This window comes from Eschscholzia californica, unplaced genomic scaffold (assembly GCF_041429995.1).
Source record: "Eschscholzia californica isolate CP2 unplaced genomic scaffold, dmEscCali1.0.p SCAF_1, whole genome shotgun sequence".
In the NCBI taxonomy this organism is placed as follows: domain Eukaryota; kingdom Viridiplantae; phylum Streptophyta; class Magnoliopsida; order Ranunculales; family Papaveraceae; genus Eschscholzia; species Eschscholzia californica.
In genome coordinates, this window is record NW_028238198.1 from 76,919,449 (window position 1) to 76,946,350 (window position 26,902).

The window sequence follows — 26,902 nt, forward strand, 5'->3', positions numbered from 1 at the left end:
CCAACCCTATTGTCAAGATTCCTCAGAGAGCAAAAACGAAGAAGAAGAAGACCGTACATCCATCATCACCACCACCACCACCACCACCACCGCTAGTACCAGAAGAAGCAGGTGAAGCACCACCACTAAGAATAAGAGTAGCAGCACCACCTGTACAAGTAACACCACAACGACCAGAGGTTCCTGCTATAGCAGCACCACCACTTCAAATAGTAGTACCACAACTACCAGAGATTCCTGCTATAGCAGCACCACCACTTCAAATAGTAGTACCACAACGACAAGAGGTGCCTGCCATAGCATCACCACCACCACGAGTTCAAATAGCAGCACAACGACAACAACAACAACAACGAGAGGTGCCTGCTATAGCAGCACATCAAGTACGAATAGCAGCAGCACCACAACAACAACAACGGCCGCTCCCTCGCATCCTCCAAGATTTAATCGCTATTCACAACGGGACAGAGATTATGTGGCTAACAGAGAAGAATTTGGAGAATACCGATACAAATCGAAAAGAGGCGAGATTATTTTTCCCACCTTGTGAAGAAGCATTGGAAGGCTACTTAACTGATAGAGAAAAGAAAGAAAGTCTGGTTACAAAGGATAACAAGGAAGGACTGAGTGTGATTGTGGTCCGTTCGGATGGAAACACATCTCAAGTCAAATTCAAATTTTGGAAAAGTGTGAAGAAATATGTATTCGCTGGTGCAAACTATAATGACATGGTTCATGGAATGGGACTGACAGGGAGAACACATAAAGTCCATATCTGGTGCTTCAGATTACCTCCTGAGAAGGACTCCAAACTTTGCTTTGCCATCGATAAATCAGAAATCGTACAATAGCTCTAATATTTTAATTGGTGTCTAAATATTGTTTTCATAGTTCTTTTGGTTGTTAATCAAAGTTGTTTAGTTAATGGAATTCTTTTAATTCATTCTTTTTAACCAGATAAAATCTCAACTCAAAGTTCATTATCTTAACCCCTGATTGCTTGGTTCAAAGTTGTTAGTTGTTTATAGTAAAAGTTCATTCTCTTAATCAGATAAGATTTCATTCTTAATCAAAGTTGTTTATAGTCACTACACTATAGCCTTCAAAGTTTCGAATTTGAAAGTGAAGTCGAAGGACTAATTCTTATTTCATCAGTCGTTGTAAGAGCACCAAATTGTTGCAGAAAAATTGTCTTCAGCATCCATTGTCAAATAAACAGTGAGAGTGGAACAGAATAATAAGTGAGAAACAAAGACAAATGGAGACTATATCTCGCAAATTAAGGGTTCGTTTGTTACATGGGAAAATAGGGTTGGGGAAGTTATTTTCGCCGGAAAGTGGATTTTCTGCCGTTTGGTTGGGCAAAAGAGTGTGAAAGTGATTTTCTCATGGTAAAAAGAAGAGGGAAAAGAACTCCAAAAATTTAGAAGTAGGGTCCGTTTGAAAGCATAACTTCATTGCAAAGCTTACCTAATGGAGATTATGATCCTTCATCTAGTATTACTGCTCTTCCATAGTTCTTTCTACTTGCAAGAAAACTCATATACCCAAAGCCAGGCTCTCAGGGCGAACATCCATCTTGAGAAACAAATTAGTAACCAAACAATATACTTAATAGACCAAATAACACATTAGTTAGTTTAAAACTTCTGTATACAATTAACAGTTAAATACATAAACATAAGATTAAGTTCTTGACCTTCTGTTCAAACTTGAGATTGAAAAGAGAAAATGGGCAGAGAGAGAGAGAGAGAGAGAAAGAGAAACAGTCTACCCAAACATGGATGTGCATATACACACATATGTACTAGAGACTCGTCTTTATCTCTTTTATAGAGCAAGCTCGTTTAGACGATGATCCATGATCTCTGCGACAGTTTCAAGGAATGTAGCTTCACTTGTTCCTGGGAGCACCGAGTCCTCAGCTTCATGAACAATCTCTTCGATAATGGATTCTTTGTTCAAGTTTTCTCTGCACATGATGCTTCCAATGATGAAGGGAGTAAACCCTCTTTCCACACCTTTCTTTAGAAGCATGGTGGAGATCTGAAGAACACGGGCACACTCGAGTGATAAGTCCCAGCCATGATAGCTCAGAAGGGCGATGTCTTCTTCAGCATCTAATGATCTTATGTAATCAATAGTCTCGGGTGAGTAAGGTTTCCGGGCTTGGGGCCAGTAGAGCCAATCAAATGTGCAATCTTCAAACTGCATTTAAAGCACAGAAAGATACTTGAATATGAGCTACTAACTTGTATCTCTCAATGGTAAAAGTAAGTTTGACAAAACCTAGTTCACTTTAAATTCTAAGCAGGAATTAACATCACAATATTAACAGTATATGATACCCATGAATGAAATCGACAACGATAAAGCATTGAAGAAGGAATTCTCACAAATAAACATGGATTTTTAACGAAACTAAGTAGAGGAAATCACTAAGGAGTAAGCTTACATGTTCGGGTAAGCAGTATCCATGATCGATAGGGATTAATGTAGTTCTCCCCGATTCTCTATCTTTGCTTATCAGAATATTTCCAGCATGCCTATCTGTATTTGCCATCCTTATATCCAAGACAGATATCTTATGCACTTCCTCCACAGGAAATGCATTAGGTCCAATGTCCTCACAACTCCCATCATTATTGATAAACATCTGCAAGGAACCAATCTTCATGTTCTTCGAGGAAAACTCGAATCCTTCTGGATGGTAAAACCCTTCGTGCAAGCATTGGACCAGCATTGTTGGTGGGACACCCGAAAATCCGATCTTTTTATCGGAAAATGGTTGTGGACCATCTCTTGGATGGTCTAAAATGTATGCTGCAACTTCTCTAAACGCCCCTTCACCGACTCGGGTTCCCCTCTTCAGTCCTTCCCCGTCAGATGATAATGGCAGCCCACGAGGATTGTTTACTGCCATGGGTTCCTCATCGATTGGCTTAAAAACTGAAAGATAACCATTACCCAATGAATCAGGCATCAAATAAGCTCCACCGGAACCTTCAGAAGATCTGATTGGTTGTTTCCCACTTACCAATCCAGAAAATGTAGAATTAATCATATCCCAAATCACAGAAGGTAATTTGATATTTGGATTAACAATAACTGGTTCTAACAACACATCACTATCAGGTTGGTTCCTACCCTCAACCTGAACATCATCGTATTCCAATTTCTTCTCTTCATCTACTATTTTCTCATCTCTCCTCTCATTCAAATCTGAAGCTGCAACAATTGATATTTCGAAATTTTTCTCAACAGGTTTGGCTCTAATTTTTGCGGATTTTCGAACTAGCAAATGAATCACAGCATCATTGTTTTTACAGATATCGTCAATGAGGCATTGGTCATGAAGCTTCTTACCATTACATATCAATTCCTGATCTTTAACATTATCGAAATCTTCCTCCTTTTCGGCAATCTGTTGTTTCACATATCCTACATTTTTGTTCCTCTCAACATGGAATTCATATTCCTTCCCACAAACAGTCCTAACAGTAACAACTTGAAGCTCAGAGGTTTTAAGGACTAAATGAAGAATATTTCCATCAGTAACTCCATAATCTCTAACCAGAGAATCGTTTCGAGCTAATTCTCGTCCACCAAAAACAATCTTTTGCTTCTTAACAACAAAACCCTTGCAAGATTGAATCCTAAGTTTAACAGAAGCAATAGAATCCGACTCCAATACACGCAATGGAATCAAAGAACCCGAAACTGTTAGATAAATCCATATTGATTCATTCCAATTAGGGTCTGGAAGAGAATGGAAATGTCCAGGGGAAGCGATTGATTCATCGCGTAAAGGACTAAGAACAAGACCAGATACAGACATTCTGCTTCAGAAACTGAAGGGTTTTTTTTTTCTTCTTCTTACCAAAATCAATTAAAAGCTTTAATCCAGAAAAACCCAACTCCAATTTCACAAGATTAACCTCATAAACAGTAGATCTTAAATAAATGGAGGGATCAATCTAATTAATTACCCAGAATAATAACCAAAAAGATTCTAAAAATCCCTAATATTAATAATAACAATCCAACCCTAGAAATTGATGACTAAGAGAGAACAAACCCTAATCAATAAAGATTAAGGTAAGATCCTCAAAGATCATACAATGAAGAACCTCTTATCAAATACTCTGATCAATACATCATTAGAAAAGAGAAAACACAAATTCGAAGATATGGGTATTTTCTAAATTTAGGTTTTCTAAACCAAAATCAAAGAGATTTGAAAAAAGATTGGAAGGTGGGTTCTTACCGAAAGAGAAGAACCAAAGAGGATAAATGAATTAGAGAAAGCTTAAATTGAACGATGAGATCAACTATCACTTCTTCAAATTCCGATTTGTACGCAAAACAATCGAAGAAGAAAAAAAATTGTGCCTTTTTTTGGAGTTTTGATAAGGGAGAAGATAAACAAGACCTCAAATCGTAGCTGTCGGCTTTTCATGCGGTTTGATTATTTGACCGTCTTTAACGTTGACGGTGAAAAAAGAAGGAGTTGGTTCCGTTAAGTTTTAGAGAGAGAAAGTCAAAGTATCTAGAAAGATAAAGTCAAGTAATATTGACCGTCTGATTCAACGATCTTGGATACTCAGAGGTGATCCAAGGGTGGGTCAGTATTTAGATGACCAATTGGTAAAGAATGTTTGACTGATGGTGACGGGGGACGTTAGGTTTTAAGGAATGACGTGTTTGGACGAATGAGAGTTAAGGATTAGAAAACCGGAGGCTAGAACCTTGTTTTTTCTAGGTTTGGAGGAATCCTCTACTCTCTTTCTCTCTCTACTCTCTATATGGTAACGGTGGCCCCAAATGAGGGAAGTTTCCTTATATGGTGCCATGGTGGACACTAATAATACTATGTTTTGAAAGTAATGGAGAATGATGTTGTCATTCCTTAGGTGGACTCTTTGTTTATTTCTTGTGTTAAATAATTTGAAGTATATAAAGAAAAGAGAAAAATGAATATTAGTCTAAAAAATTTAGAAATGCAGCCCAAGAGCAAAGCCAATATTTTTTTTTTTTTTGTTGAAGAGAGCAAAGCCAATAAGATGGGTTGGATTCCAATTTTGGGAGCTTGAGAAATTCTGAGAGCTTTCTAAATTTTTCAATTTGAATGAGGGTTTCTAAATAAGGGTTCCCAACTCAAATATTTAGACGTACCTAATATATATGTGCGGAATCTTAATTTTATTTTTCAATTATAAATTATTATTTTTGTTGCAATCAACTATAAATTAGTAATTCTAAATTTTAAATTTTAGTTTTGATATAACTCTCGATGGAGAAGTTTGAAAAGATAAACAACAAAGTAAAAAAGATTAGACAAGAACTTTTTTTTTTGATGAAAGATTAGACAAGAACTTAAAATAAAGATTTATTTTGACCCCCAATTTATGATCAACTCACCGTTTTGATCCCTTTAGGTGTGACAATTCGATTTGGCCCCCCAAAGATAAAAAGAAATTAAACTTTTTCCACAACTACCTTGAGGGCTTAAATAGAGTTAATTAAAAAATTTAACAACATAAACGTCATCTTATCTCTCCCTCTTCTTCCATTTTATCACCTCTCTCCTCCAAATTCATTTCTCTCGCCACCCTATCGCCTTCTCCGCGTGAAGGTTGTCGAGCGTCGGTCAGCGACCTTCAAACATAACAATAAAATAAATTCTCTATCTTCTTCTCCTTTCTCCTCTTCTCTCTCTCTCTATTCCATCTCACTCTACTCCTTTTCTCTCTACTCACTGTCCGTGAGAAGGGGATCTTCCCCTTAGCTGGACAATGAGTAGAGAGAGAGAGAGAGAGAGAGAGAGAGAGAGAGAGAGAGAGAGAGAGAGAGAGAGAGAGAGAGAGAGAGAGAGAGAGAGAGAGAGAGAGAGAGAGAGAGAGAGAGAATAGAAGAAATGGAAAGAGGAAGAAGAAGGAAAGAAAAAGAGAGAGAAAGAATAAATTTTGAAGGTTGTCGGCCGAAAATTGATCGGTCGACGACCTTCACCGGATAAGAAGATAAAGTGGAGGAGAGAGGTGATGAAATGGAGGAGAGGAAAAGAGATTAGGAGGTGTTTATGGTCTTAATTTTTTTTTGGAATTAAAGTTTATTTTGGGCCCGAAGGACAGATCCATAAAAAGTTAAAATTATTTATATCCTTGGGGGCTAAATCGAACTACGAGACATTTATGGGGACCTAAATAGTGAGTTGGCGCAAATTGGGGGTCAAAACGTCACTAACCCTTTTAAAAGAACTGATTTGATATAATTGTCGAGAACAATAAAATAAAATAATTTTTTTCTTAAAAAGACACCAACGACTATATTGGTGGTTGTGAGTTCAACAGGGAGGGGCACCCAGCCCCGAGGGAGCCCAACCCATGGACTCCCTCATTGGAGTGGGTGTATGAGGGGTTGGGCTCCCAAATTCAATACATCGACATAACCAAATAACTATTTAAAACAAATGAAAAAAATACTGAATTTGAGTTTGAAAATATTAATATCCTCAATCATAGGATGCAGAACACTATATAAAGGAGAAACTTTGGCGGCTCTTTAAACCATATCAATGACCATAGATATGAGTTTTGTGGATCTAATACTGGAATGGGGCACATTCTAGCATTATATTCAAATAAGCTGCAAAGCAAACCCCATGTTTGAAATGTTCTCAAGGGTGGCAGTCGGATAGTCCGGGCCTTTGTTTAATGGAATAGGCCACTTAAAAAGATTGAGATCGGTGGATTTCTATATTTGTAATGGGTCGAAAACAAATTTTTTTTAATGTAATTTATACGTATTTATATTTTTTAATAAAGTAAAAGAAATTCTTATGGTCTTTAAAATCTCTTGGTAGGGCAGTCATGATGACCATTGAAAAAGTAATATATCGTGACTGAAGTTTGGCATGTCGAGACGAATGGTCCACACGCTTACTTTAACCTTATAGTACGGAAAATCAACATTGAATGTGTTGTAATAGACTGGCAACTCACCATGTTATTGATATAATGAGGAAAAGTGGCACTGCCTAAATCCCCAACTCCTTTCTTCTGCATTATCTAAATCCCCAACTCCCTTAACAAAAAAAAAAAGAATCTCCAACTTGGCTTACATAATAACAACTACAAGATGTTATTTCATCGAAAAAAAAAAACTACAAGATGTTAGGAGTTTATGGGCAAACTAAAGTTGCTTTTTGGGGATTCAAGTTGTAAATGTAACAGAATTTTAGTGAGTATATACAGAAAATGAATTAGATTACGATAAATTAGATATTTTATTGTAGTTTATTCTCTTGTGCAAGAACAAATAACACATTATGCATATTGACCAACCTTTTTGAGTCTTTGAACCAAATAACACACATACTACGGATAGTTGTCATTCATAATTGAACACTCCTAGAGACGGGCCATGAGATTCATAGGGAACAACATATCTTGGCGGAGAAATATGATACGTCAAGACTATCGAGTAATCACATGTGTTAAGCACAATCACGGAGATTAAAGGATTAGACTCATTCTTATTTAGCCCGTTATTTCATGACCCCTCACTTAGGGGAACCTTTGAGAATGAGGCTCTAATAAAGCCGGCCGACGACTTTCGCCGGATAAGATGATGAGGTGTCGAGAAGATGAAGTGGCAGAGAGAACAGATGAGATGGAGGAGAACTTTCAAAAAAATGTATTGTGTATTCCCCATAAAAATTTATTCCCCGGAGAATTTTCAAAAAAATCTGGATTCCCTCGAGAATTTATTCTCCGAAGAATTTTCTTTATTCCCCAAAGCCGTGGCCTTGAGTTTAGAGATTTTGGAGTGTACAAAGAACTAATCAATAATGGCAATTGTAGATGATGCACAAATCTTCTCTCTTAACCTTTAGGATTCATTTTGTTATTGTAATGTTGTGCTTCTTTAAGCTTCATGTTGTAATTTACTTTTGTAAGTCACACATTGTTCTCAAATGAACCAAAAGACTTAAAACCAGGTAAAATGTATTGGATTGAATTCTTACTTAATGAAAGTTCTAGTTAAGTTAGAAAAAAAAAAAGTAAATGGTGCGCGCCTATAGAATACCCCTATATATCAGCAATTAACCACCAATTACATCTCTTCACTCTCCTCCCTCCACCCTCCCTCTACCCTCCCTCTAGGGCTGTTTTCGTCTTTCCAGCCATTTAAACATCCGTTATTACCCGCTAAAGACCTCTTTCTCTCTCTAACTTTCTCTCCATCTCTTCCTGCAATGTCTCTCTGTTCTCTGTTTCTGCTTTTCACCATCTTCCTGCAACTAAAAACTATACAATCGTCAAGAACAATCCAAAACCCATCAACAGAAATAGAAAATAATCGGACTTTCAGTTTGGGTTCTCCGATTTCAAGCCCTATTTCATCACCAACCCCAAATTCTCCTCTGGTTCCTGCTCTATTCGTTTTTGGAGATTCATCTGTTGATTGTGGCAATAACAATTATCTTGGAACTTTTGCACGCGCTGATTTACTTCCTTATGGAAGAGATTTCGATACCCATACTCCTACTGGAAGGTTTTGTAATGGAAGAACTGCTGTTGATTATCTTGGTAATAAAGAACTTCACCTCAATTCTTGCTTATTTGAATCTTAATCTAATCTAATCTTGTTTCTGTGTTTCTTTCTCTCTTCTCTACTGAAATTCTTGTCGATCTTGCTATGTTCTTGATTCATTTTCAGTCCCTACTTTGTCAATTTGTTCTTCAGTTTAACATATTTTCTTGCAAAAGCCAGATTAGAAGATGGGTTTTCCCTTGTTCTTTCCTTTTGTTGTTCTATAGAAATTTTCAGAGAAATTGACATAGTTTGGATGAATTTCTATCAGCTTTACGACTAGGGCTTCCATTTGTACCTGCATTTCTTGGGCAAGGTGGAACAACTGATGATATGATCCATGGAGTGAATTTCGCTTCTGCTGCTGCTGGCATTATCTTCTCAAGTGGATCAGAACTGGTAAACCCAATCTCTAAGAAAACTAGGAAATTCAATTCACGATATTAGGTTCAATCTGATCTTTCCTCTTTCGATTCAATTCAGGGACAACATATCTCATTAACACAGCAAATTCAACAAGCAATGGATACCTTTCAGCAATTCATATTAGAATTAGGAGAGGAATCAGCAAGGAAAATCATCTCGAAGTCGATCTTTTACCTTTCTGTCGGAACCAACGATTATATTCATTACTATCTTCGAAATATCTCCAGAGTTCAATCTCTCTATCTCCCATGGACATTCAACCAGCTCTTAGTCAATACAGTAAAACAAGAGTTGAAGGTAATTTACACCCTAAACGTCATAATTATACCATTTTAAACCAGAATCATCTCTTTCGGCCTTTATGGAAAATGGGTATATGACAAGTTCGATTATTTTTATTGCAGACTTTGTATGATGCTAATGTGAGGAAAATCGTAGTAATGGGTTTGGCTCCGATTGGTTGTGCTCCTCATTACCTGTGGCAATACAACAGTCAGAATGGAGAATGTGTAAAGGAGATAAATGATTTGATAATGGAGTTCAATTTAGGAATGAGATATATGATTGAACAGCTTAATCAAGAACTTTTCGATGCAATTATCACTTTCTGTGATGCATATGAAGCTTCCATGGATATAATGAAAAACCGTAAACGTTATGGTAAGATCATTAACATGGGATTCTTTCATTTTGTTATGAAATCTCTGACTATAAATTAAATTATCGAAAGTTTTGTCGATCTGGAAGTATTCTTAAAGTAACTCTTTGAATGCAGGTTTTGAAGTAACAACAGATGCGTGCTGTGGTTTAGGTCCATATCGAGGTTGGATAATGTGTATATCACCGCAAATGGCTTGTCAAAATGCATCGACTCATCTGTGGTGGGATCAGTTTCATCCAACTGATGCTGTTAATGAAATCCTGGCTGATAATATCTGGTCAAGTGAGTACATGAACATGTGTTATCCGACAAATTTACAGGACATGATCTGATCAAGAACAAGAAGCTTAAAAACAAGCAGCTTTTTAGAAGGCTATAATGGTTGCAGAATTTATATCTTAGATCTTATTGGCTAAAAAAAATTAGGAAAATTTTGGTCTAAATGCTTCCACTTTCATGTACAAATGTGTAAGATTGGTTTCTTCTGCAACTTTCTTGGGTTGTTATACAATTTTCTGTATTTGTTAAAAGTTCTGGTTGAAAATTTGCTTGATTAGGCTCAAAGACATTACTCATTAGGGTTTTGCAGAAACTTTCTCTATGAAACCTACTTGATTTTTGCTGAAATTCTCTATTCTAACACTAATTAGGGGTTTCTATGTATAAATCTGCTTGATTTAGACTTTCATTCTGTTAAAATCCCCTTTTCTGATATTCATTTGGGTTTATGGTATTATGTTTATGAAACCCACTTTTGTTTAGCTGAAATTCTTTGTTTTGATACTCAAACACTCATTAGGGTTTCTTCTGAAAATCCCTTTGGTTCAGCTAAAAAGCATTTGTAGAATTTCTCTGTAAGAAAACACAACCTGGGTTCTACTTAATTTCCCCTTGGAAACCATTGATATAAATAAATTCAATATAAAAGATCTGATCTTTAAGCTCTGAAACTACTAATGTTCATCATTAGAGCTAAAAAATAATTGATATTTCAAGACAATTCAGGTTTGAGGGTGAAAATAGTACCTCACAACTCACAAGTAGTTATTTTTCTGTTCATTGGGAAAATTGAAGAATCCCTCTTTCCAGTTGAGATGAAATAAAAAAACCCTAGATTTTGCAATTCAGATTTTCAGAATACGGAGAAGAACCCTAGAGGGGTAAAATTGTACAAGACAAAATCTTTCAGGACCAAATGATTGGATGCCCTAAACCTGAACCTAACCCTAACTCTAACTCGAGTTAGGAATACAAACCCTAGCAAAACCCTTGATTTCCTTTCTTATCTTTCCCAAAATTTGTTTATCTCTTTCAATCGTTTCTCCCCTTCTCTCTCTCTATTCGATTTTCATCAATGGCTCTCTCAAAACCTACCTTCTTCACCCACTTAAAAACCCTAACAAAACCCTTCTACCTCCGTCGCCATCAACCTCCATCATTCATCTCTCTTCGTCTTCTCTCATTCGCCACTCCAGAAGAAGCCGCCGCCGAACGTCGTCGCAGGAAGAGACGTCTCCGTATCGAACCACCACTAAACTCCCTCCGTCAATCCCAACCTCAACGACGTCCCCAAAATCCTATCCCTAAAACAAACCCTAATGCCCCAAAACTCCCAGATCCTGTTTCAGTTCTAGTTGGAAACCGACTCAATCTTCATAACCGAATCCTCACTCTAATCCGTCAAAATGATCTTGAAGAAGCTGCTCTTCTTACTCGACATTCAATCTATTCAAATTGTAGACCTACTGTTTTCACCTGTAATAGTGTTATGGCTGCTCTTCTTCGTCAATCAAAATATGCAGATTTTCTCTCTCTACATCGGTTCATCACTCAAGCTAGTGTTATACCTAATATCGTTACTTATAATCTTCTCATTAGTGCTTATTGTGATTGTAAGAAAACTGATACTGCTCTTGAACATTATCGACAGTTGATCAATAATGCTCCTTTTAATCCTTCACCAACTACTTATAGGATTCTTGTTAAAGGGTTAGTTGATAATTCTAAAGTTGAACAAGCTTTAACCCTAAAGGATGAAATGCTTGAAAAGGGTTTAGGTCCTGATCCAGTTGTTTATAACTATTTGATGTTAGGTCTTGTGAAAAATGAAGATTCAGATGGGGTTTTAGCTTTATATGATGAGTTAAAGGAGAAATTAGGTTTTGTTTCTGATGGGATTGTTTATGGGAATTTGATGAAAGCTTATTTTCAGAAAGGAATGGAGAAAGAAGCTATGGAATGTTATGATGAAGCTGTTGGTGAGAATTCTAGGGTTAAAATGAGTGCTTTAGCTTATAATTCTGTTTTGGATGCTTTGAGTAAAAATGGGAAATTTGATGAAGCAATGAAATTGTTTGATAGGGTTATGAATGAACATAGTCCTCCTAGAAAGCTTACTGTAAATTTAGGAACTTTCAATGTAATGGCTGATGGGTTTTCTGCTCAAGGGAGATTCAAGGAAGCAATTGAAGTTTTCAGAAAGATGGGTGAGAAAAGATGTAATCCAGATACTGTGTCTTTTAACAATCTGATTGAACAGTTATGTAAAAATTCAATGGCGTCTGAGGCTGAAGAATTATACAGGGAGATGAGTGAAAAGGGGGTTAGTCCTGATGAATTTACTTATGTTCTTCTAGTAGATACTTGTTTTGTTGAAAATCGTCCTGACGATGCTTCTGGGTATTTTCAGAAGATGCTTGAATCTGGGTTGAGACCAAATTTAGTTGTTTTCGAAAAGGTTATTGATGGGTTGGTGAAATCAGAGAAGATTGATGAAGCTAAGGTGTTTTTTGATCAAATGGTGGAGAGATTGACACCTGAAGTTAGTAAGTATGAAGCTATGTTGAAGATTCTATGCGAGTCAGGGAAGCTTGATGAGGTACTTAAGTTGGTTGGTGTTATGTTGGATGATGAGAGTGTGGGTTTGAGTTCAGAAATGAAGGAATTTGTATCAGATGAGTTAAAGAAAGAAGGAAGAGAGGAAGAACTGGTTACATTAATGGAGGATAAAGAGCGAGAGAAGGCGGAAGCTCTAGCTAAGAAGGAAGCTGAAGCTGAAGCAGCAAGGGCAGCAGCTAATGCACCTCCCGAGAAGTTGGTCATTCCAGACTTCCTTCTATCTCCTAATAAATCTGTTTCAGAAAATGGGAATGGGAGTCTTGAAGGTGTTAAAGAAGAAGCTCTTCCTGCAGAAGTGGTGGGTTCTGCTGAGACAAGTGTGGCTGGAGAAGCGGAATCAACTGAAGAAGTGAAGGCAAGTGAGGTAACTACACCATAAATTCACTGGTTCAGCAGATGATTATTTGCATTTACAATATTTAGGGTTTCATTCTTTGTTGAAACTCAGCAGTGATTTAGGACACCAATGCATTTGAATCATAGTTTAGGCTAGTTTCAATTGGTAGGAAATTTGAAGCTTTTAGATATATGAACTAAGAATTATGCATCGATATACTAGTCTGTTATGACTATAGATTATGTATGGAACTCCGAAACTTAATTGAAGTTTTAATGTTTGTATATTTGGGTTCTTATTGGAAATTTTGGTAGAGTTATTTATTGTTCTAAATCATGTTGTGAAGAAAACATAACTTTCCGTGTTCCTCGTATATCATACTACTCTCTGCACCTAATGCCAGAGTCAAGTTTGTGTCAGCACCGTGTGTGTGTCGGTCGAGTTCGATCTTGGAAACTAGTGATGAGAGGAGGTGCCATCGTGTTTTAATGTCGACTTGGTGTCGGCTATTCTCGTGAGACTGAACATAGGTGTGAGCCCCCTAGCGAGTGTCTTGGCGTTTTTGTTTGAACGGAAGCAAAACCCCATACCTGTTGGGCTTGGGCGGTTTCACTTTCACCTGTTGTCTGTCTACATACCATCATGAAGTGCCAGAGTTTTTTTTTTTGTTGAGAAATGAAATGCCAGAGTTGATCTTTCAGTTTCACCAGAAGTCGAGCTCGAAATGTCATCCCTCAAACATGGGGTAACAAATATTTGGGTGTGTTGATCGAATTGGTGCTACTGAGTCCTAATATAGTTATTAGTTGTAACTGCGAACAGCTCTATGAAAGTGGATGTGTAAGATTACTAGTTCCTTCAACCCTCGCTGGGCATTATTTTGGGCTATATGTAGTTGCTCGTTCTGGGTATGACAATTTTTTTAGGAGGAAAGAAAGTCGGATGAGTTCTAAGTTATTCTTTTGTAAACTCAACAAAAAAAATTATTCTTTTGTATATACTCGTGACATGTGATTTTAGGAATGAAAATATGAGAAAAAAGTCAAAGCGATAGCTAAAGTACTTCACAACAATACTAGAGATGTCATTTTAAAGTGGGTTGAAAACTTCATCAGAAGTCCTCAGACTCCTCAGTGAGAGGGATCACTGATTTCTCGTGAAACTAATTCATCCAAATTTCCTTAGAACTGCTCATGTTAATTTCATTCCCGGGCAAATTGCGAATTCCTACTCACAAGAACATCATTTGACATGAAATTTTCTTGACAAAATATTTTACTTTTCATTATTTTCTTGACAAAAAAGAAGTCTATATTTAGAAACATTAAAGATGAATATTAGATACTTTTTTTTTGTTGAACTAGATGAATATTAGATGTAGATGTAAAGACTAAGAATTGCTAAGAAACACTATTACCTTAAATTAAGAATAGTTGAAATGGTGGAGGAAACTTACAGGAAGTTCTTTCAAGAGGCCATGGTAGAATAGTCCAAAGACATATTTGAAGATTGGGCTTATAATTTAATTGTTTTTTTATTTGAAACAATTAACTGTCATGATAAAAAAGACAAAGATGAAGTGGTTCACTTTCATGATACAAAAGCACCAAGTATAATTTAATTGTTTCTTTATTTTATTTTATTTTTGTTGCAAATTTGGAATTGATTGTAACTAAACGTGAAGTACTTTACCATTTCATGCTGTTCAGTGATAATTTAGTGTAGAGTTATTGTGATGTCCCGTGCCCCATAACTAGGTACGATCACGCCCCGACAATTCACAGACGAGTCGAAAATCCGGCAACACCTCATCTGTAAATCGAACCGGTCGTACCTGTGACCTGTCATGCAAACCATACATTCGCATACACATACATGACGGAAGCTAAAAGTAAGACATAACTCAACTAAAAAACTCTGGTTCCAAGCTGAACCACCAACACTAGGTTAACTCAACCTGCACACAACCTTACATCCCTGCTATGTGATATATATATATTTACATTATAAGGTATTCAGTGTATAAAAGTATAACTTCGAAGATAAATCAAAACCGAAGTGAAAGGAAATAACACCAAAGTGGCACCACGCCACAACCCCTGCAATTCATCTGCTAACCCTGTCGCTGCAGATGCTTCTAACTAAGAATCTGCATACTAACACACTGGTAGGGGGTCAATAACTCACCGACACGAGTTAACTGGTAGAGGAGTCCCAAAACAAAACTACGATAAAACCATTTTCGCAATAAAACATGCACACGTATAAATATATATATATCAATCCTACTCTAACATCCAACAACGCCCATGGTATGCTCCTCAATCAACAGAGAGTTACCCAGAGAACTCTATAGTACTTGGGCTAGTATCGTCCCATTCCGACACTAACCCAGGTACTCAAGTTCTCTCGAGAAAGTGGCTTACCCTAGGTAGGTAAGCCCCTCTCCCACTAGGCGACTCCACAGTCATTGAAAAGCTAACCTCGTGATAAATATATACACCTAGCTTAACTAGATACGTTTTAGCTTCACCGAAGTCGAATAATTAGGTCGTCCCTCCAGTATTCGTGTTGGGACGAAAAACATATTCTCATCAGTACCCTAGCATGCAACTATTCCTTCTGGTTTTAGAAAAGCATTTATTGTGTCAACAACCGTAATAATACTCTTTTCTTGTGAAAACATCCTTCACCCACAATCTCAACAGATTCGGAACTCGTCCTTTACGCCCTTGACTGAGATAGGCTTTTTAAACATTACTTATCTTATCACACACAGAAGTGGCACAACCAAGAGTCATATCATAACGTGCAGAGGGATCCCAATCACCAAATTAGTCGGGCGGTCCGAGGTGTACAACCTCTGAGCCCCGAGAGTAAGAACAAACAGGCTTACAGTCCAATCAAGCGGTCAAGGGTAGCAAATCCCTGAGCCCCGAGAGTCCAACCTAAACGAGAATCCTAGCCAGAGAGTAGAGCACTACAACTGCCAAGACCCTCATGACTCGTCTTAGCTCACTTCACCAATCACATACAACATACGAAATCAATATGTTTTCAAAACATCGATTATCACAATCCGTACCAAAAACCATTTCTGTAGAAATCATTCGTAAAACATGCTTGCATATATAAAACCATCGCATCAAGAATTCACGATACAAAGCTCATCGAAATCAGAGTCTAAATCGTTAACCCATCAATAATCAATAATCCAAACCAACGATACAACTTTCATTGAAATCAAGGGTTTAAATCATGCATATATGATCACCAACCATCTACACATAATGATGCATGCATATCTACTACTTCTAGCATGAATCTAGACAATAGTATAAAAGAAAACAAGAGGTATCCCCTACCTAGCGATGCAGGACTCCGTCCTCATCCGATTTGCTTCGAGCATCTTGCTCCCAACTCGTTTTTGGCTTTCATTCTGACAACCTAGACAAGGATAAATCTTAGATTCTTCGAGAAGAATCTTAAAATAACACAAATAACTCCGAAAGAACCATAAGAAAAAGAAATACAAATAAGACTTGACTCGCATTAACGTCGGAAGAACCCGAGTGACTCTATCACGTCTTAGATTCAATCCTACCACAATTTAGTCCCAATTCAAGCATACCATATATCGTTGGAAAACTACTTCAGTTTCTAACATTTCATTCCTTAGTGTCTCGGTCAAATTCCAACTGTATAACCTCGAAACGAACAAAATAAACGCAGTAGTGCATCAGTCTTCCCCGAATGCGCGTTGTTCACTCTAATGGCCATAACTCACTCACCCGAACTCGAAACGACTTATTACCATACCATTCTAGAATCGTCTCGAGACGAGCTACAAGTTTGTAGAAGATTCTAAAAGCTTTTGAACCATCGATATCGTGCTACATACCTAACAGTACACTGTTACGGGTATAAAGTCTATATAACTCGTCAATTTCGAACTCATTTTCATCTCTAGGTTCAACCATTACTCTTAAATCAAACATCACACTACTAATATATGAAATTCTCCCTCATTCAAACCCTAAAAATCAGAAAGCCCCAAATCTATAATCATTGAACCCTAGAATTTGAAAAACATTAGCATTTATCTCAAAGAATTATCAACTCACCTTGGATTGTTTGATGATAGTTAGATTACCCTCATGTTATTTAGTTCTCATCCTTAATTGACTAGTCCCTACACATGCAAGTATGAACAACTCCATTAAAACTAATTCAACCCAAACCACCATGGATATCTAGAGAGAGAAACAAAATCTTTACCAATATCACAATCAAATCCACCCATTTTTCCTCTATTCATCTCAAAACTCTAACCCCCAAAGTGAAAACGACCAGCTGCTCCTAGCATCTGATTTCTTCATATAAACAACCGAATTTACACTTTAGTCCTCGTATTCGTTCTGATTTCCAAAAGCCCCCCGATTCTGACCTGATTGTACATTTAGTCCCTGATTTTAACCTTGTGCGTTTGCAAATAGTCCCTAAGGCAACTTATTCATTCCATTCCCCATTGAAAACCCGGGATGTTACAGTTATGATATGTCATAGTTGTTTTCCATTAATATTGAGGATTATCATGTAGTTGATAGGATAACTGTTAAATACAGATTTCTTGTAAAATGGATGCAAATAATGTTCACTATTTTGCTTGGTACATGTGTTCTTAACGAAGCTCCATTTAGAACAAAGTTATTACCCGATCCGAATGCGCTCTAGGGAGGATTGGAAAATGATTGAACATTTATATCTTTAACTTCTACTCCACATATAAGAAACCTTGTAAAGACAAATTTGAAGTGGTTCACTGTGAAGATATATTTACTTTTAGCAAAATAGGAAATAAGAACTTGGAACATGAAGAGGCCTTCTCCATGTTAAAGGTGTTCCTTCTATTCGTAATTTATAAACAATTTAGCAGAATTGTCGTTCCAATCACAACACTAATGGGGAAAAATAATTTTCCATGCAAACGAGACAAAAGAGCTTTCCAATTTATCAAACAAAAGATGACAACACCATGTTCCTCGCCATTTGAATTCTGACCAACCTTTTAAAGTGACTTGTGACGCCTGTAAGGAAGATATATGCACTATTGTTCGTCAAGCTGAGAAGCCTATTGCCTTATATCGTCAAAACTTATTTGGTGTATACGGCAAAGTGCAACTACTCTACCTATGACTTGGAGCTCTATGCAAAGGCACTATATCTTTCATTGCAATTTTGTTATCAAATATGACCATAAATCCGTCAATATTCAAGAGGGTAAAGTAATGAGCTAGATGCAACCAAGGTGGTTAGCTAGAACCTCTGGCACTGTCAGAACAATCATGTCCATTCATGAGATTTCTCGTGCGTATCACTGGTAAGTATCTCCTCAAAGTTCCTAGCAAAATGTTACAACTCCCGCCATCACTTTATTTCATTGTTTGTTACTATCTTAGATTATCATATAAATTGTGCTTCACTTAGTCAAGTACAACCTCATACTGTTCATGGTGCACAAAAAATATCATCTCTTTCTCCTAATACATCTCTCTAGATATTACCTTATATGTATAAAAACATGGTGCGCAAAAAATATCAACTTCAGATTGTTCACGCTAGTCCAAAATAAAATGGGATTTTGCCCAACTAGTTTCTAATTGAGTTCGAATGGTCCAATTCAGATTGCTTCTGAGAGTAGTGTTATCAAGGGAAATACTCCTGAAGTCTAACCCATCACAGCCTTTGGGGTTACAGATTGAATTCCAATTCTTAAGATAGAGTTTAGCAGAGGGAGAATAAGCTCTCCACCAAAAATCTCTCTGAAGAGAAGTCATAGTTTTTTTTATTTTACAAGGAAGATCAAAAATGGACATCTGGTATCTGGGGACAACAAATAAAGATGATTTAATGAGTTCACGTTTACCAGTCCGAGAGAGAAATTTATCTTTCCAAATGCAGAGCTTTTGATGAAGTTTATCTAGGAGGGGGGAAAGGGGTCCACCTTGGACCTGCCTATGAAGATGTTCATACCATTTCAGACCTAAGTAAGGGTCCTTTTTGTTGCTTTGTTTGACCTTGAGAATTCTAGAGACAATACGACAGTACTTAGGATGTGGGAAAACTTTTTTTTTTTGCAGCAGGTATTAGGGGTTTGCTTTATTCCCAACAAACAAGATATATAGAAGAAATGCACAACAAACAAGTTTTGTGTAAAACCCATTATGTAAAATAAGAGAACCAAAACTCATTTTGTATCCTCTTTCTTTTCTTATTTTGTGAAACAAAATATCTTTTGTAATGTACAAAATGAAATTTGTTATAAACAATTTTGTAATTTTTCTTTGCGACAATTTGAGAACTTTTGCAAAAGCAGAATGAATTTAAAACAACCAAAACGTATATTGCTCCGGCAAATTTTTTGCAAAACTTTTTGAACTAACTTGAAGATTGTTGTGAAGAAATATCCATAATAATGCGATATTCTACACACAAAATAATGTTTACTGTTAACAACACAATCCAAAATACAAGAACCAAAATACATTATGTATCCTTCAACAAAAAAAAAAATACGTTATGCCATACAAGATTTTGAATGTACGATGCAAAATCCTTTGTGTAACATAAACACTTGTATATTTGTTGGTACATTTTCTCTAGTAGATTAAAGATGTATTTATAACATGTAAATGGGGAATGATCAATTTGGTGTTTTCTGTTTGCGACCATTTGATAACTTTGCATAAGTAAAAGCCATGAATGAAGATGATGATGAAGTCGGTAATAGTTCCCTGTGAGATCTAACAGTTGTCGTAGCCTCGGACATGCTCCAAAGAGATGGAACATCGTCTCATTATCTGTTGTTGAACAAAGTCGGCATGTAGAGTAGCGAGTCCGTTATGGATTAGTTTCCAGATAAATAGTTGTATCTCCGGATCTCCATTTAACACTTTTGACTTTCCTAAACTTTTTTCATGGGAAGTTGAACGCCTCTGTGGACAATGCAGGTAACGACTTGATTTCTTTGTAGTAAGACTTTGTTGTGAATCTGCCATGTTCCCTTGGTACCCATATAAGAGTATCTCTTGTCTCACAATTAGAGTTATTTATTTTATTGCTTGAATTGTGTTATTGTCGAATAATTGATGTAACAGGTTGTCATTTCATCTCTTTGGGTTGGGTAATATTAGATCTGAGACCCCATTGATCTAGGGATCGAATACCCATACCCCCATTTTGTTTTTGGTTACATAGAATGTGTCATCTAATTAATTGTATCTTTCTTATATCTTGTGAATGTCCCTACCAAAAATTGCGCTCAAGTCGTTCCAATTGACGTAGTATCCATTTTGGCAACTTTTGAAGACTAAATGGGTAAGTGCAATAGAAACTAAATACTGACTTTATTAGAACTATTTTCGTTGCTTGAGTGATGAGCTTTTCTTCCCATCCCGACAAAGAAGAAGTATATTTGTCTATCAACTACTCAAAACTTTTAATCCTATTTCCAAGTTTAAAATCATCGCTCCTAGATATTTAGCATGGTCAGTCATTAGTAGAGCCTTTAAGGTGGACGTATACTCAGCTTTGGTGGTCGATGGTACATTGAAGCTGAAGAACAATGAAGATTTATCATAATTTACCTTCTGGCCTAAGAATTGGGAGTATTCCACCATCAAATATGTAATCTTTAAAATTTTCCAAGGTAACTTTACCAAATAAGATCGGATCGCCGACAATAAGTAACTGAGAAATGTTAGGGTCGACGGTGTCGATCAAGTTACTAGAAGCATAGTTAACGGTATTTAAACGGTTAGACCACAAAAGAACTAGTCCCCCACCACAGTCTTGGGCTGGGACATGAAAATGATTAATGACACCAAATTGTAAAAGATGTAAAAAAATTAAATTAGAAAGTCTAGTTTTTAATAAAAAAATCTAAATCTGGTTTGGTTGAAGCCATGAACTAAGAGCATCCCCTACGGCCCAGGAGATCACCAAATTCTGGTGATCTCCCGGGAAAAAGGGACCCAACGACACAGCAGATTGTCAATAATCTGTTGTGCCATGAACAGTAACTGTTCACTCCCATTAAAATGGTGGGATGGTGGGTCCCTCTGTTTTAATATATAATTAATCCTTTTGTAAGTTGGTCTTTCTCCTTTAGTCCCTTTATTTATTTTAAAATTTGTATTTGGTCTCATAAAATATTTCTATTTGGTCCCCATAAAACAATAAAATACCGTAATGATCTGAATTTGGAATTTAAGTCTTATAATTCTAATTACTATTTTAATAAATTAATTGTTATCTTATTTTATTTAAAAAAATGAGTATTAAAAATAATAAAAATGAAATCTAGTGTGATGAATAGTGATTTAGTGGGAGTTTTAGTGTTTTCACTTTGGGTTCAACAATTTGAAAACACCAAAAAATTTGGTGAAGATTCTTTTTTGGTGATATTTTTGGTGCCAACCATTGGGGATAGGGCTGGGAAAACGGTCCGGGAACCCGAGACCCGGCCCTATCCGCCCGGACCGTTGGGATCCGATGGCCGAAGTAAGCCCGAGCCGGGCTTACCCGGCCCGTTAAATCGGGTTATAGTGGGCGGGCCTCGGGTAAGGTCTCCTACCCGAGTCCCGGCCCGTTATACCCGCCCGTTACCCGTCCGACCGTTACCACCCGCTACCTATCCGCCGGATAACCCGAGAAATCGTTTTTATGCTCTACTTAACTTCTGTTAACTTCTCTATTCTCAAATCTTTCCTCCCTCAAACCCTAGAGTTCTATCACTCTAAGTCTGCAACCATCTCAAGAACCTAGATATCCATCTCTCCCTTTCTCTCTCTAAAATTCCATCTAACACTATGGATGATAGCTGTGTTGTATAAGCCCAAACCCTTGAAAGGATATGAATGATCATGAATCTTTAAGGTGATATGAAAGGATTTGTTGACTTGAAACTACTTGCCATATTAAATCTTGGTGCTCAATAGATCATCTGGTTATATGAAAGTGAAGTTTAGTCTCTATAGATGTGTGAAAGGGTTTGTAGATCATGAATCTATAAGGTGAAATTTAATCACTGACCTTTTGAAGATGAGTCCTTTAGGTTTGATCTACTTTGAAGATGAATGTTTGAAATGAAATGAAAAAAAAATCTATTCTCAAGAAAAGAAATGAGTGATGAAATCGAATGGGAGGTTCTTGAAATTTCTTGAAGAGATGGAATCTCAATAATGATTGAAAGTGAAATGGAAACCTGATGTAGGTTTGAATGATTGATTTCAGAAGGGAGAAAGTTGGATCCCCACCATTTAGGGTTTTTCTCAGAAATTAGACGATTTAGGGTTTTAGAGTAGCATTTATTGAAGGGGATTCAGAGTTATTACAATTATTAATCCCTCCTTTATCATGGTTTCTTAAATTTGGTGGGAGATCTGAACCAAACGAAACAACTTCCCTTCCCTATCCGTGTGTGGAGAAAAGGACTTTAAAATGTCTCTGAAAGCCAATAAAATAAGACAATTTTTGCATATGCCCAATCAGACCACAAAAGTTACAGAAACGCGATAATTTTTCTATTTTAATCTCGATTGAGATTAATTTGGTGTTAGAGAGTTTTAAGAAAATTCTTTGGGGTAGTGGCTTGTAATTTTGAATTCTACTATAATAGGACCCAATAAACTCCATTTGAAGGCTTCCTCCATTGAGGTGTGCCCAAGAGAGCCAAATCTTGTTGATATTGTTGGAGAATCACCTATTCGTCTTAAATAACCCATGGTGAACTTTCCCAAATGGAGTTCCAATGCCATCGTAAATCGAACTAGAAAAACGTTTGTCCGGACGTCCGTAAGAATGTCTATCTGTTTGGTACTCTAGAACCAAACAACACATTTAATTAATTCATCCTCTGTAGAAATCAAGTCGTTATCGTCCACCGTATTGGATGGTCATCAGCCGTTGTAAGAGCAACAAATTATTGCAGAAAAATAGTGTCTTGAGCATCCATTGTCCAAGAAACAGTGAGAGGAGAGGAAAAAAAATAATAAGCGAGAAACAAAACAAATAGAGGCTATATCTTGCGAGTTAAGACCCCTGAAGGGTAAAGAAAAAGAAATAGGCAGAGAAAAGTCCACCAGAAACAGTGTGTTGGTTCTGAGAAGAAACTATTAGAATTGTCTGAGTAACTACCATGTAACTGAATGTCTATCAGACTTGTGTGGTGGAACCGCCCCAAGAAATCCAAACGCTCCGGTAGGGAGAGAAAAACTTTAACCAATTAATCTCTTGTTTAACTCGACCTCTTATTAATCTTCATTTTTGAGACCTTTTTCCCAACCCTATTAGTTTATAGTAGTTTTAGGACCTAAATTATGTGTTAACTATATGAAAACATTTGAATTAATAAATTAGTATTATATGTTATTTAAGAAATAATAAAAAATGTGATGAACCACCTGATTTCACCCCCAATATTATATACAAAAAAATAAGGGCCAAATTCAAGAGGCCTTTGTTGGCCTGATTTAGGGTGAAAATATTTGATCATAGAGATAGACAAACAAAGAAATGTTGGAAGGAAAAAGAGAATATATAGGAATATAAAGATTACGGTATTTCCCTAATCCAACAGTACAAGAACAAAGAGACCCTAAATTAAGCAATAAAAGGCTGATGGATCAAAACCCTCACAAGTTAAATTTGAAAAAGAACCTAGAGAAATAGAGAGTGGGAGAGAGAAATAGAAACTCTTCTTCTATTCAGTGGTAAGTACATATGTGTTCACTCTCACTCCTGTTTCTAACTAACAAGTTTAAAAGAGAGTGAATGAAATACTCCCTTTAAATTCTAATCCAACGGTTGAGAAAAATCCGAGTTAAATTGCGTGTGAGATTAACGGCTGATATGAACTGAAGCAAGCTGGTAGTGGGTGTTTCAAACCCACGCGATCAAGAAAATAAAACTGACCGTTAGAAGTTGAACTCCACAAGATATGAGAGAAAAAAATAGAAAGTCTGAATTCGGATTATATAAAGAGATTAGCATCCGATTGATTCCCATTACCAATTTTTAGAAACAAGAAATCCTGGTAAAGTAAGAAAGAGGAAAAATTAGAAGTTCTCCAAATAGTGGGTGTTTCAACCTGAATTTGGATTTCTAGAGGTTCTCTATATATATCTTTATACAAACACAGTGAGTAAAAATCTATCTATTCTTTTGCTTTGCTCTATCAACAAATCTTAAGCCAAAAGAAAACAAGTAGAAGAAGAAGAAGAAGTTTTTGAAGCATGGGTTCTGATCCGATGAAGGATTCTGATCCTACTAAGGGTTCTGATGATGTTATAGTTGATGAATATCGTGCTATGATTCGTTTTCGTAAACAAGAAAAAAGTGCAAGGGAAAATAATGAAGATATGGATATTGAGGAATTCGAATTAAGAAGAGAAGAAATTGAAAAAATTACAATTCAGGGTCATGACTGCACCAGAAAAGGTGTTGAACAAAGAAAAAGGTGTGTTGCTGCCCTACAAGAAGCTGTTGAGTTGGAATCACTTCGATATAGAAGAGGTGAAAACCCCAGACCTAGAAGTGTTGTTGCCAACTACTTTCTTCAAGCCTGGCGTAGTGGAAAAGACGGAACAACTACTCAAGGCAATAAAAGAACTAGGTCTAATGACGATCATAATGATGATTCCGACCCTATTGTCGAGATTCCTCACAGAGCAAGAACGAAGAAGAAGAAGAAGACCATACATTCATCGCCGGTACCAGAAGAAGCAGGTGAAGCACCACCAATAGCAGCACCACCACCACTAAGAATAAGAGTAAGATTAGCAGCACCAACCGTACAAGTAACACTACCACAACTACAAGTACAACCACAACCACCAGAGGTTCCTGCTATAGCAGCACCACCACTTCGAATAGCTTTACCACAACGACGAGAGGTGCCTGCAACAGCAGCAGCACCACTTCGAATAGCAGCACAAGGACAACAGCAACAGCGAGAGGTGCCTGCTATAGCAGCACGACGAGTTCGAATAGCAGCACCACGACAACCACAACCACAACCACAACCACAACCGCAACAACAACAACAACAACAACAACAACAACAACAACCGCAACAACAACAACGACCGCTCCCTCCTATCCTCCAAAAGTTAATCGCTACTCAGAACGGGACAGAGATAATGTGGTTAACCGAAAAGAATCTAGTGGATACTGATACAAATCGAAATGAGGCAAGAATACTTTTGCCACCTTGTGAAGAAGCATTTAAAGGCTACTTAACCCCTACAGAAAAGGAAAAAGTTAAGATTACAAAGGATAACAAGGAAGGACTGAGTGTGACGGTGGTTCGTTCTGATGGAGAAACATCTCAAGTCAAATTCAAATTGTGGCCAAGTGTGATGAAATATGTATTGGCTGGTCCAAACTATAATGACATGGTTCATAGAATGAAACTGAAAGGGAGAAGACATAAGGTTCATATCTGGTGCTTCAGATTACCTCCTGAGAAGGGCTCCGAACTTTGCTTTGCAATCGAGAAATCAAAAATTGTACAAGTACAATAGCTCTAATGTTTTGGTGTCTAACTGTCATAACTTCGTCGAAATAGTTCTTTTGATTGTTGATCATATTCATGTAATTAAATCTTTGATACTTAATCGAAGTTGTTTAGTTAATGGAATTCTTTTAACCCATTCTTAATCAGATAAAATCTCAACTAAAAGTTAATTATCTTAACCCCTGATAGCTTGGTTCAAAGTTGTTTATAGTAAAAGTTCATTCTCTTAATCAGATAAGATTTCATTCTTAATCGAAGTTGTTTATAGTCACTACACTATAGCCTTCAAAGTTTTGAATTTGAAAGTGAAGTCGAAAGACTAATTCTTATAACATAAGAGTTTGAAAATAGGAGAGGGTGATTTTGCAAAAAGAAGAACCCTGAAGAGTTTTAAAATGAATGAAACCGTTGATATCTTCATCTACGTGGTGCCTGATTGCAATTACGTGGCCAATAAGAAAGTGTGACATCGAATGTCCTTCTTCGGCGGTTCGGCCATGAAGGTGCATTAGATCATGGTGAAACAAACATCAAGAAGATGAAAAACTATGAATGAAGATGAAAAAACCATGATGGTTGTTATGAAAAAAGAAATTTCATAAACATGGATCAAGATGAAGATGGTTCCTGCCATGAAGATGAAACCAAATGAAAAGACCATGGATGAAGATGAACTGTAAAACCAAAAAGGTTGAAGTAAAAAAACAATAAAATCCTGTCTTTACAAGTTAGAAGATGAAAGCAAGATAATCTGGTGCTTATGACTAGATTTCTACCTAGCCCCCTAGTTTACTGAAAATGCCTGTATGGTCCCATTTTCTTTCTTTTTCATTCATTGGAGGTTAAATTTTATTTACACTTTCCAGAAATACCCTCTTTTTAATTCCCTCACGTAGTTAATGTTGGGTGGTCTTGGGCCTCTCTTACCCCGTAAGCTAGCTCAAGAGGTAAGACTTCTCCCACGCACCATGCCCCTTCCACAACCAATGTGGGATTAACTTAACAATTTCCCCCTCACACATTGACTCTTAACATCAATAGTTATTGGGTCGAGACTTGTTATTGTTTTTCTTGTTTGATCAACTACTTCATTTATCCCACTTCCTTCTCGTAGCCTCTCCAGACACCCATAGAGAAGAAGAGAAAAACCAAAGCAAAACACACTGAAAATTAACAACTCTCACTTTCACTCTCTAAAATTTCTCATTAACATTGAATGGAGACACCATTGTAAAGTCTATTTCAAAAAAAAAAAAAAAAATCTATTGGAAGATCTTTAGTCTGGTTATATTATAGATATAATTAAGAGAGAAGCTAAAGATGAACTTCAGATTAGTACATCATATATTTTCTTCATTTCATGGATGTGGGTTCAATTATTCTAGATAGAGAGAGTGAAATTCAGTCA

General features: G+C 36.8%; 3 protein-coding genes and 1 long non-coding RNA gene across 4 annotated transcripts; 2 read left to right on the plus strand and 2 right to left on the minus strand.

Moving 5' to 3' along the window:
- Nucleotides 1–1,591: 1,591 nt before the first annotated feature.
- Nucleotides 1,592–4,913, minus strand: LOC147569345 (phosphatidylinositol 4-kinase gamma 4-like). Its single transcript, XM_086655837.1, has 2 exons — nucleotides 2,456–4,913; nucleotides 1,592–2,208 (listed from the first exon to the last, which is right to left on the minus strand). The coding sequence occupies exons 1-2, from the start codon at nucleotides 3,836–3,838 to the stop codon at nucleotides 1,831–1,833; spliced, it is 1,761 nt and encodes a 586-aa protein (XP_086511963.1). The 5' UTR covers nucleotides 3,839–4,913; the 3' UTR covers nucleotides 1,592–1,830.
- Nucleotides 4,914–8,164: 3,251 nt separating this feature from the next.
- LOC147569346 (SGNH hydrolase-type esterase superfamily protein) lies at nucleotides 8,165–13,201 on the plus strand. Its single transcript, XM_086655833.1, has 5 exons — nucleotides 8,165–8,591; nucleotides 8,867–8,994; nucleotides 9,079–9,318; nucleotides 9,426–9,681; nucleotides 9,797–13,201. The coding sequence occupies exons 1-5, from the start codon at nucleotides 8,258–8,260 to the stop codon at nucleotides 10,012–10,014; spliced, it is 1,176 nt and encodes a 391-aa protein (XP_086511959.1). The 5' UTR covers nucleotides 8,165–8,257; the 3' UTR covers nucleotides 10,015–13,201.
- EMB1796 (Pentatricopeptide repeat (PPR) superfamily protein) lies at nucleotides 9,843–13,201 on the plus strand. Its single transcript, XM_086655832.1, has one exon. The coding sequence runs from the start codon at nucleotides 11,037–11,039 to the stop codon at nucleotides 12,957–12,959; it is 1,923 nt and encodes a 640-aa protein (XP_086511958.1). The 5' UTR covers nucleotides 9,843–11,036; the 3' UTR covers nucleotides 12,960–13,201.
- Nucleotides 13,202–14,798: 1,597 nt separating this feature from the next.
- Nucleotides 14,799–17,268, minus strand: LOC147569348 (uncharacterized). Its single transcript, XR_015238653.1, has 4 exons — nucleotides 17,196–17,268; nucleotides 17,042–17,109; nucleotides 16,283–16,364; nucleotides 14,799–15,081 (listed from the first exon to the last, which is right to left on the minus strand). It is a non-coding gene; the product is annotated as an uncharacterized LOC147569348 (long non-coding RNA).
- Nucleotides 17,269–26,902: the final 9,634 nt, after the last annotated feature.

What these genes read in the sequence shown, in the direction of transcription:
- LOC147569345 (XM_086655837.1), bottom strand. Translation starts at nt 3,838, where the DNA reads ATGTCTGTATCTGGTCTTGTTCTTAGTCCTTTACGCGATGAATCAATC. An exon ending in GATACTGCTTACCCGAACAT is followed by an intron (nt 2,209 to 2,455) that starts GTAAGCTTACTC and finishes CTTTAAATGCAG; the next exon opens with TTTGAAGATTGCACATTTGA.
- LOC147569346 (XM_086655833.1), top strand. Translation starts at nt 8,258, where the DNA reads ATGTCTCTCTGTTCTCTGTTTCTGCTTTTCACCATCTTCCTGCAACTA. An exon ending in AACTGCTGTTGATTATCTTG is followed by an intron (nt 8,592 to 8,866) that starts GTAATAAAGAAC and finishes AATTTCTATCAG; the next exon opens with CTTTACGACTAGGGCTTCCA. An exon ending in CAGTAAAACAAGAGTTGAAG is followed by an intron (nt 9,319 to 9,425) that starts GTAATTTACACC and finishes TTTTTATTGCAG; the next exon opens with ACTTTGTATGATGCTAATGT.
- EMB1796 (XM_086655832.1), top strand. Translation starts at nt 11,037, where the DNA reads ATGGCTCTCTCAAAACCTACCTTCTTCACCCACTTAAAAACCCTAACA.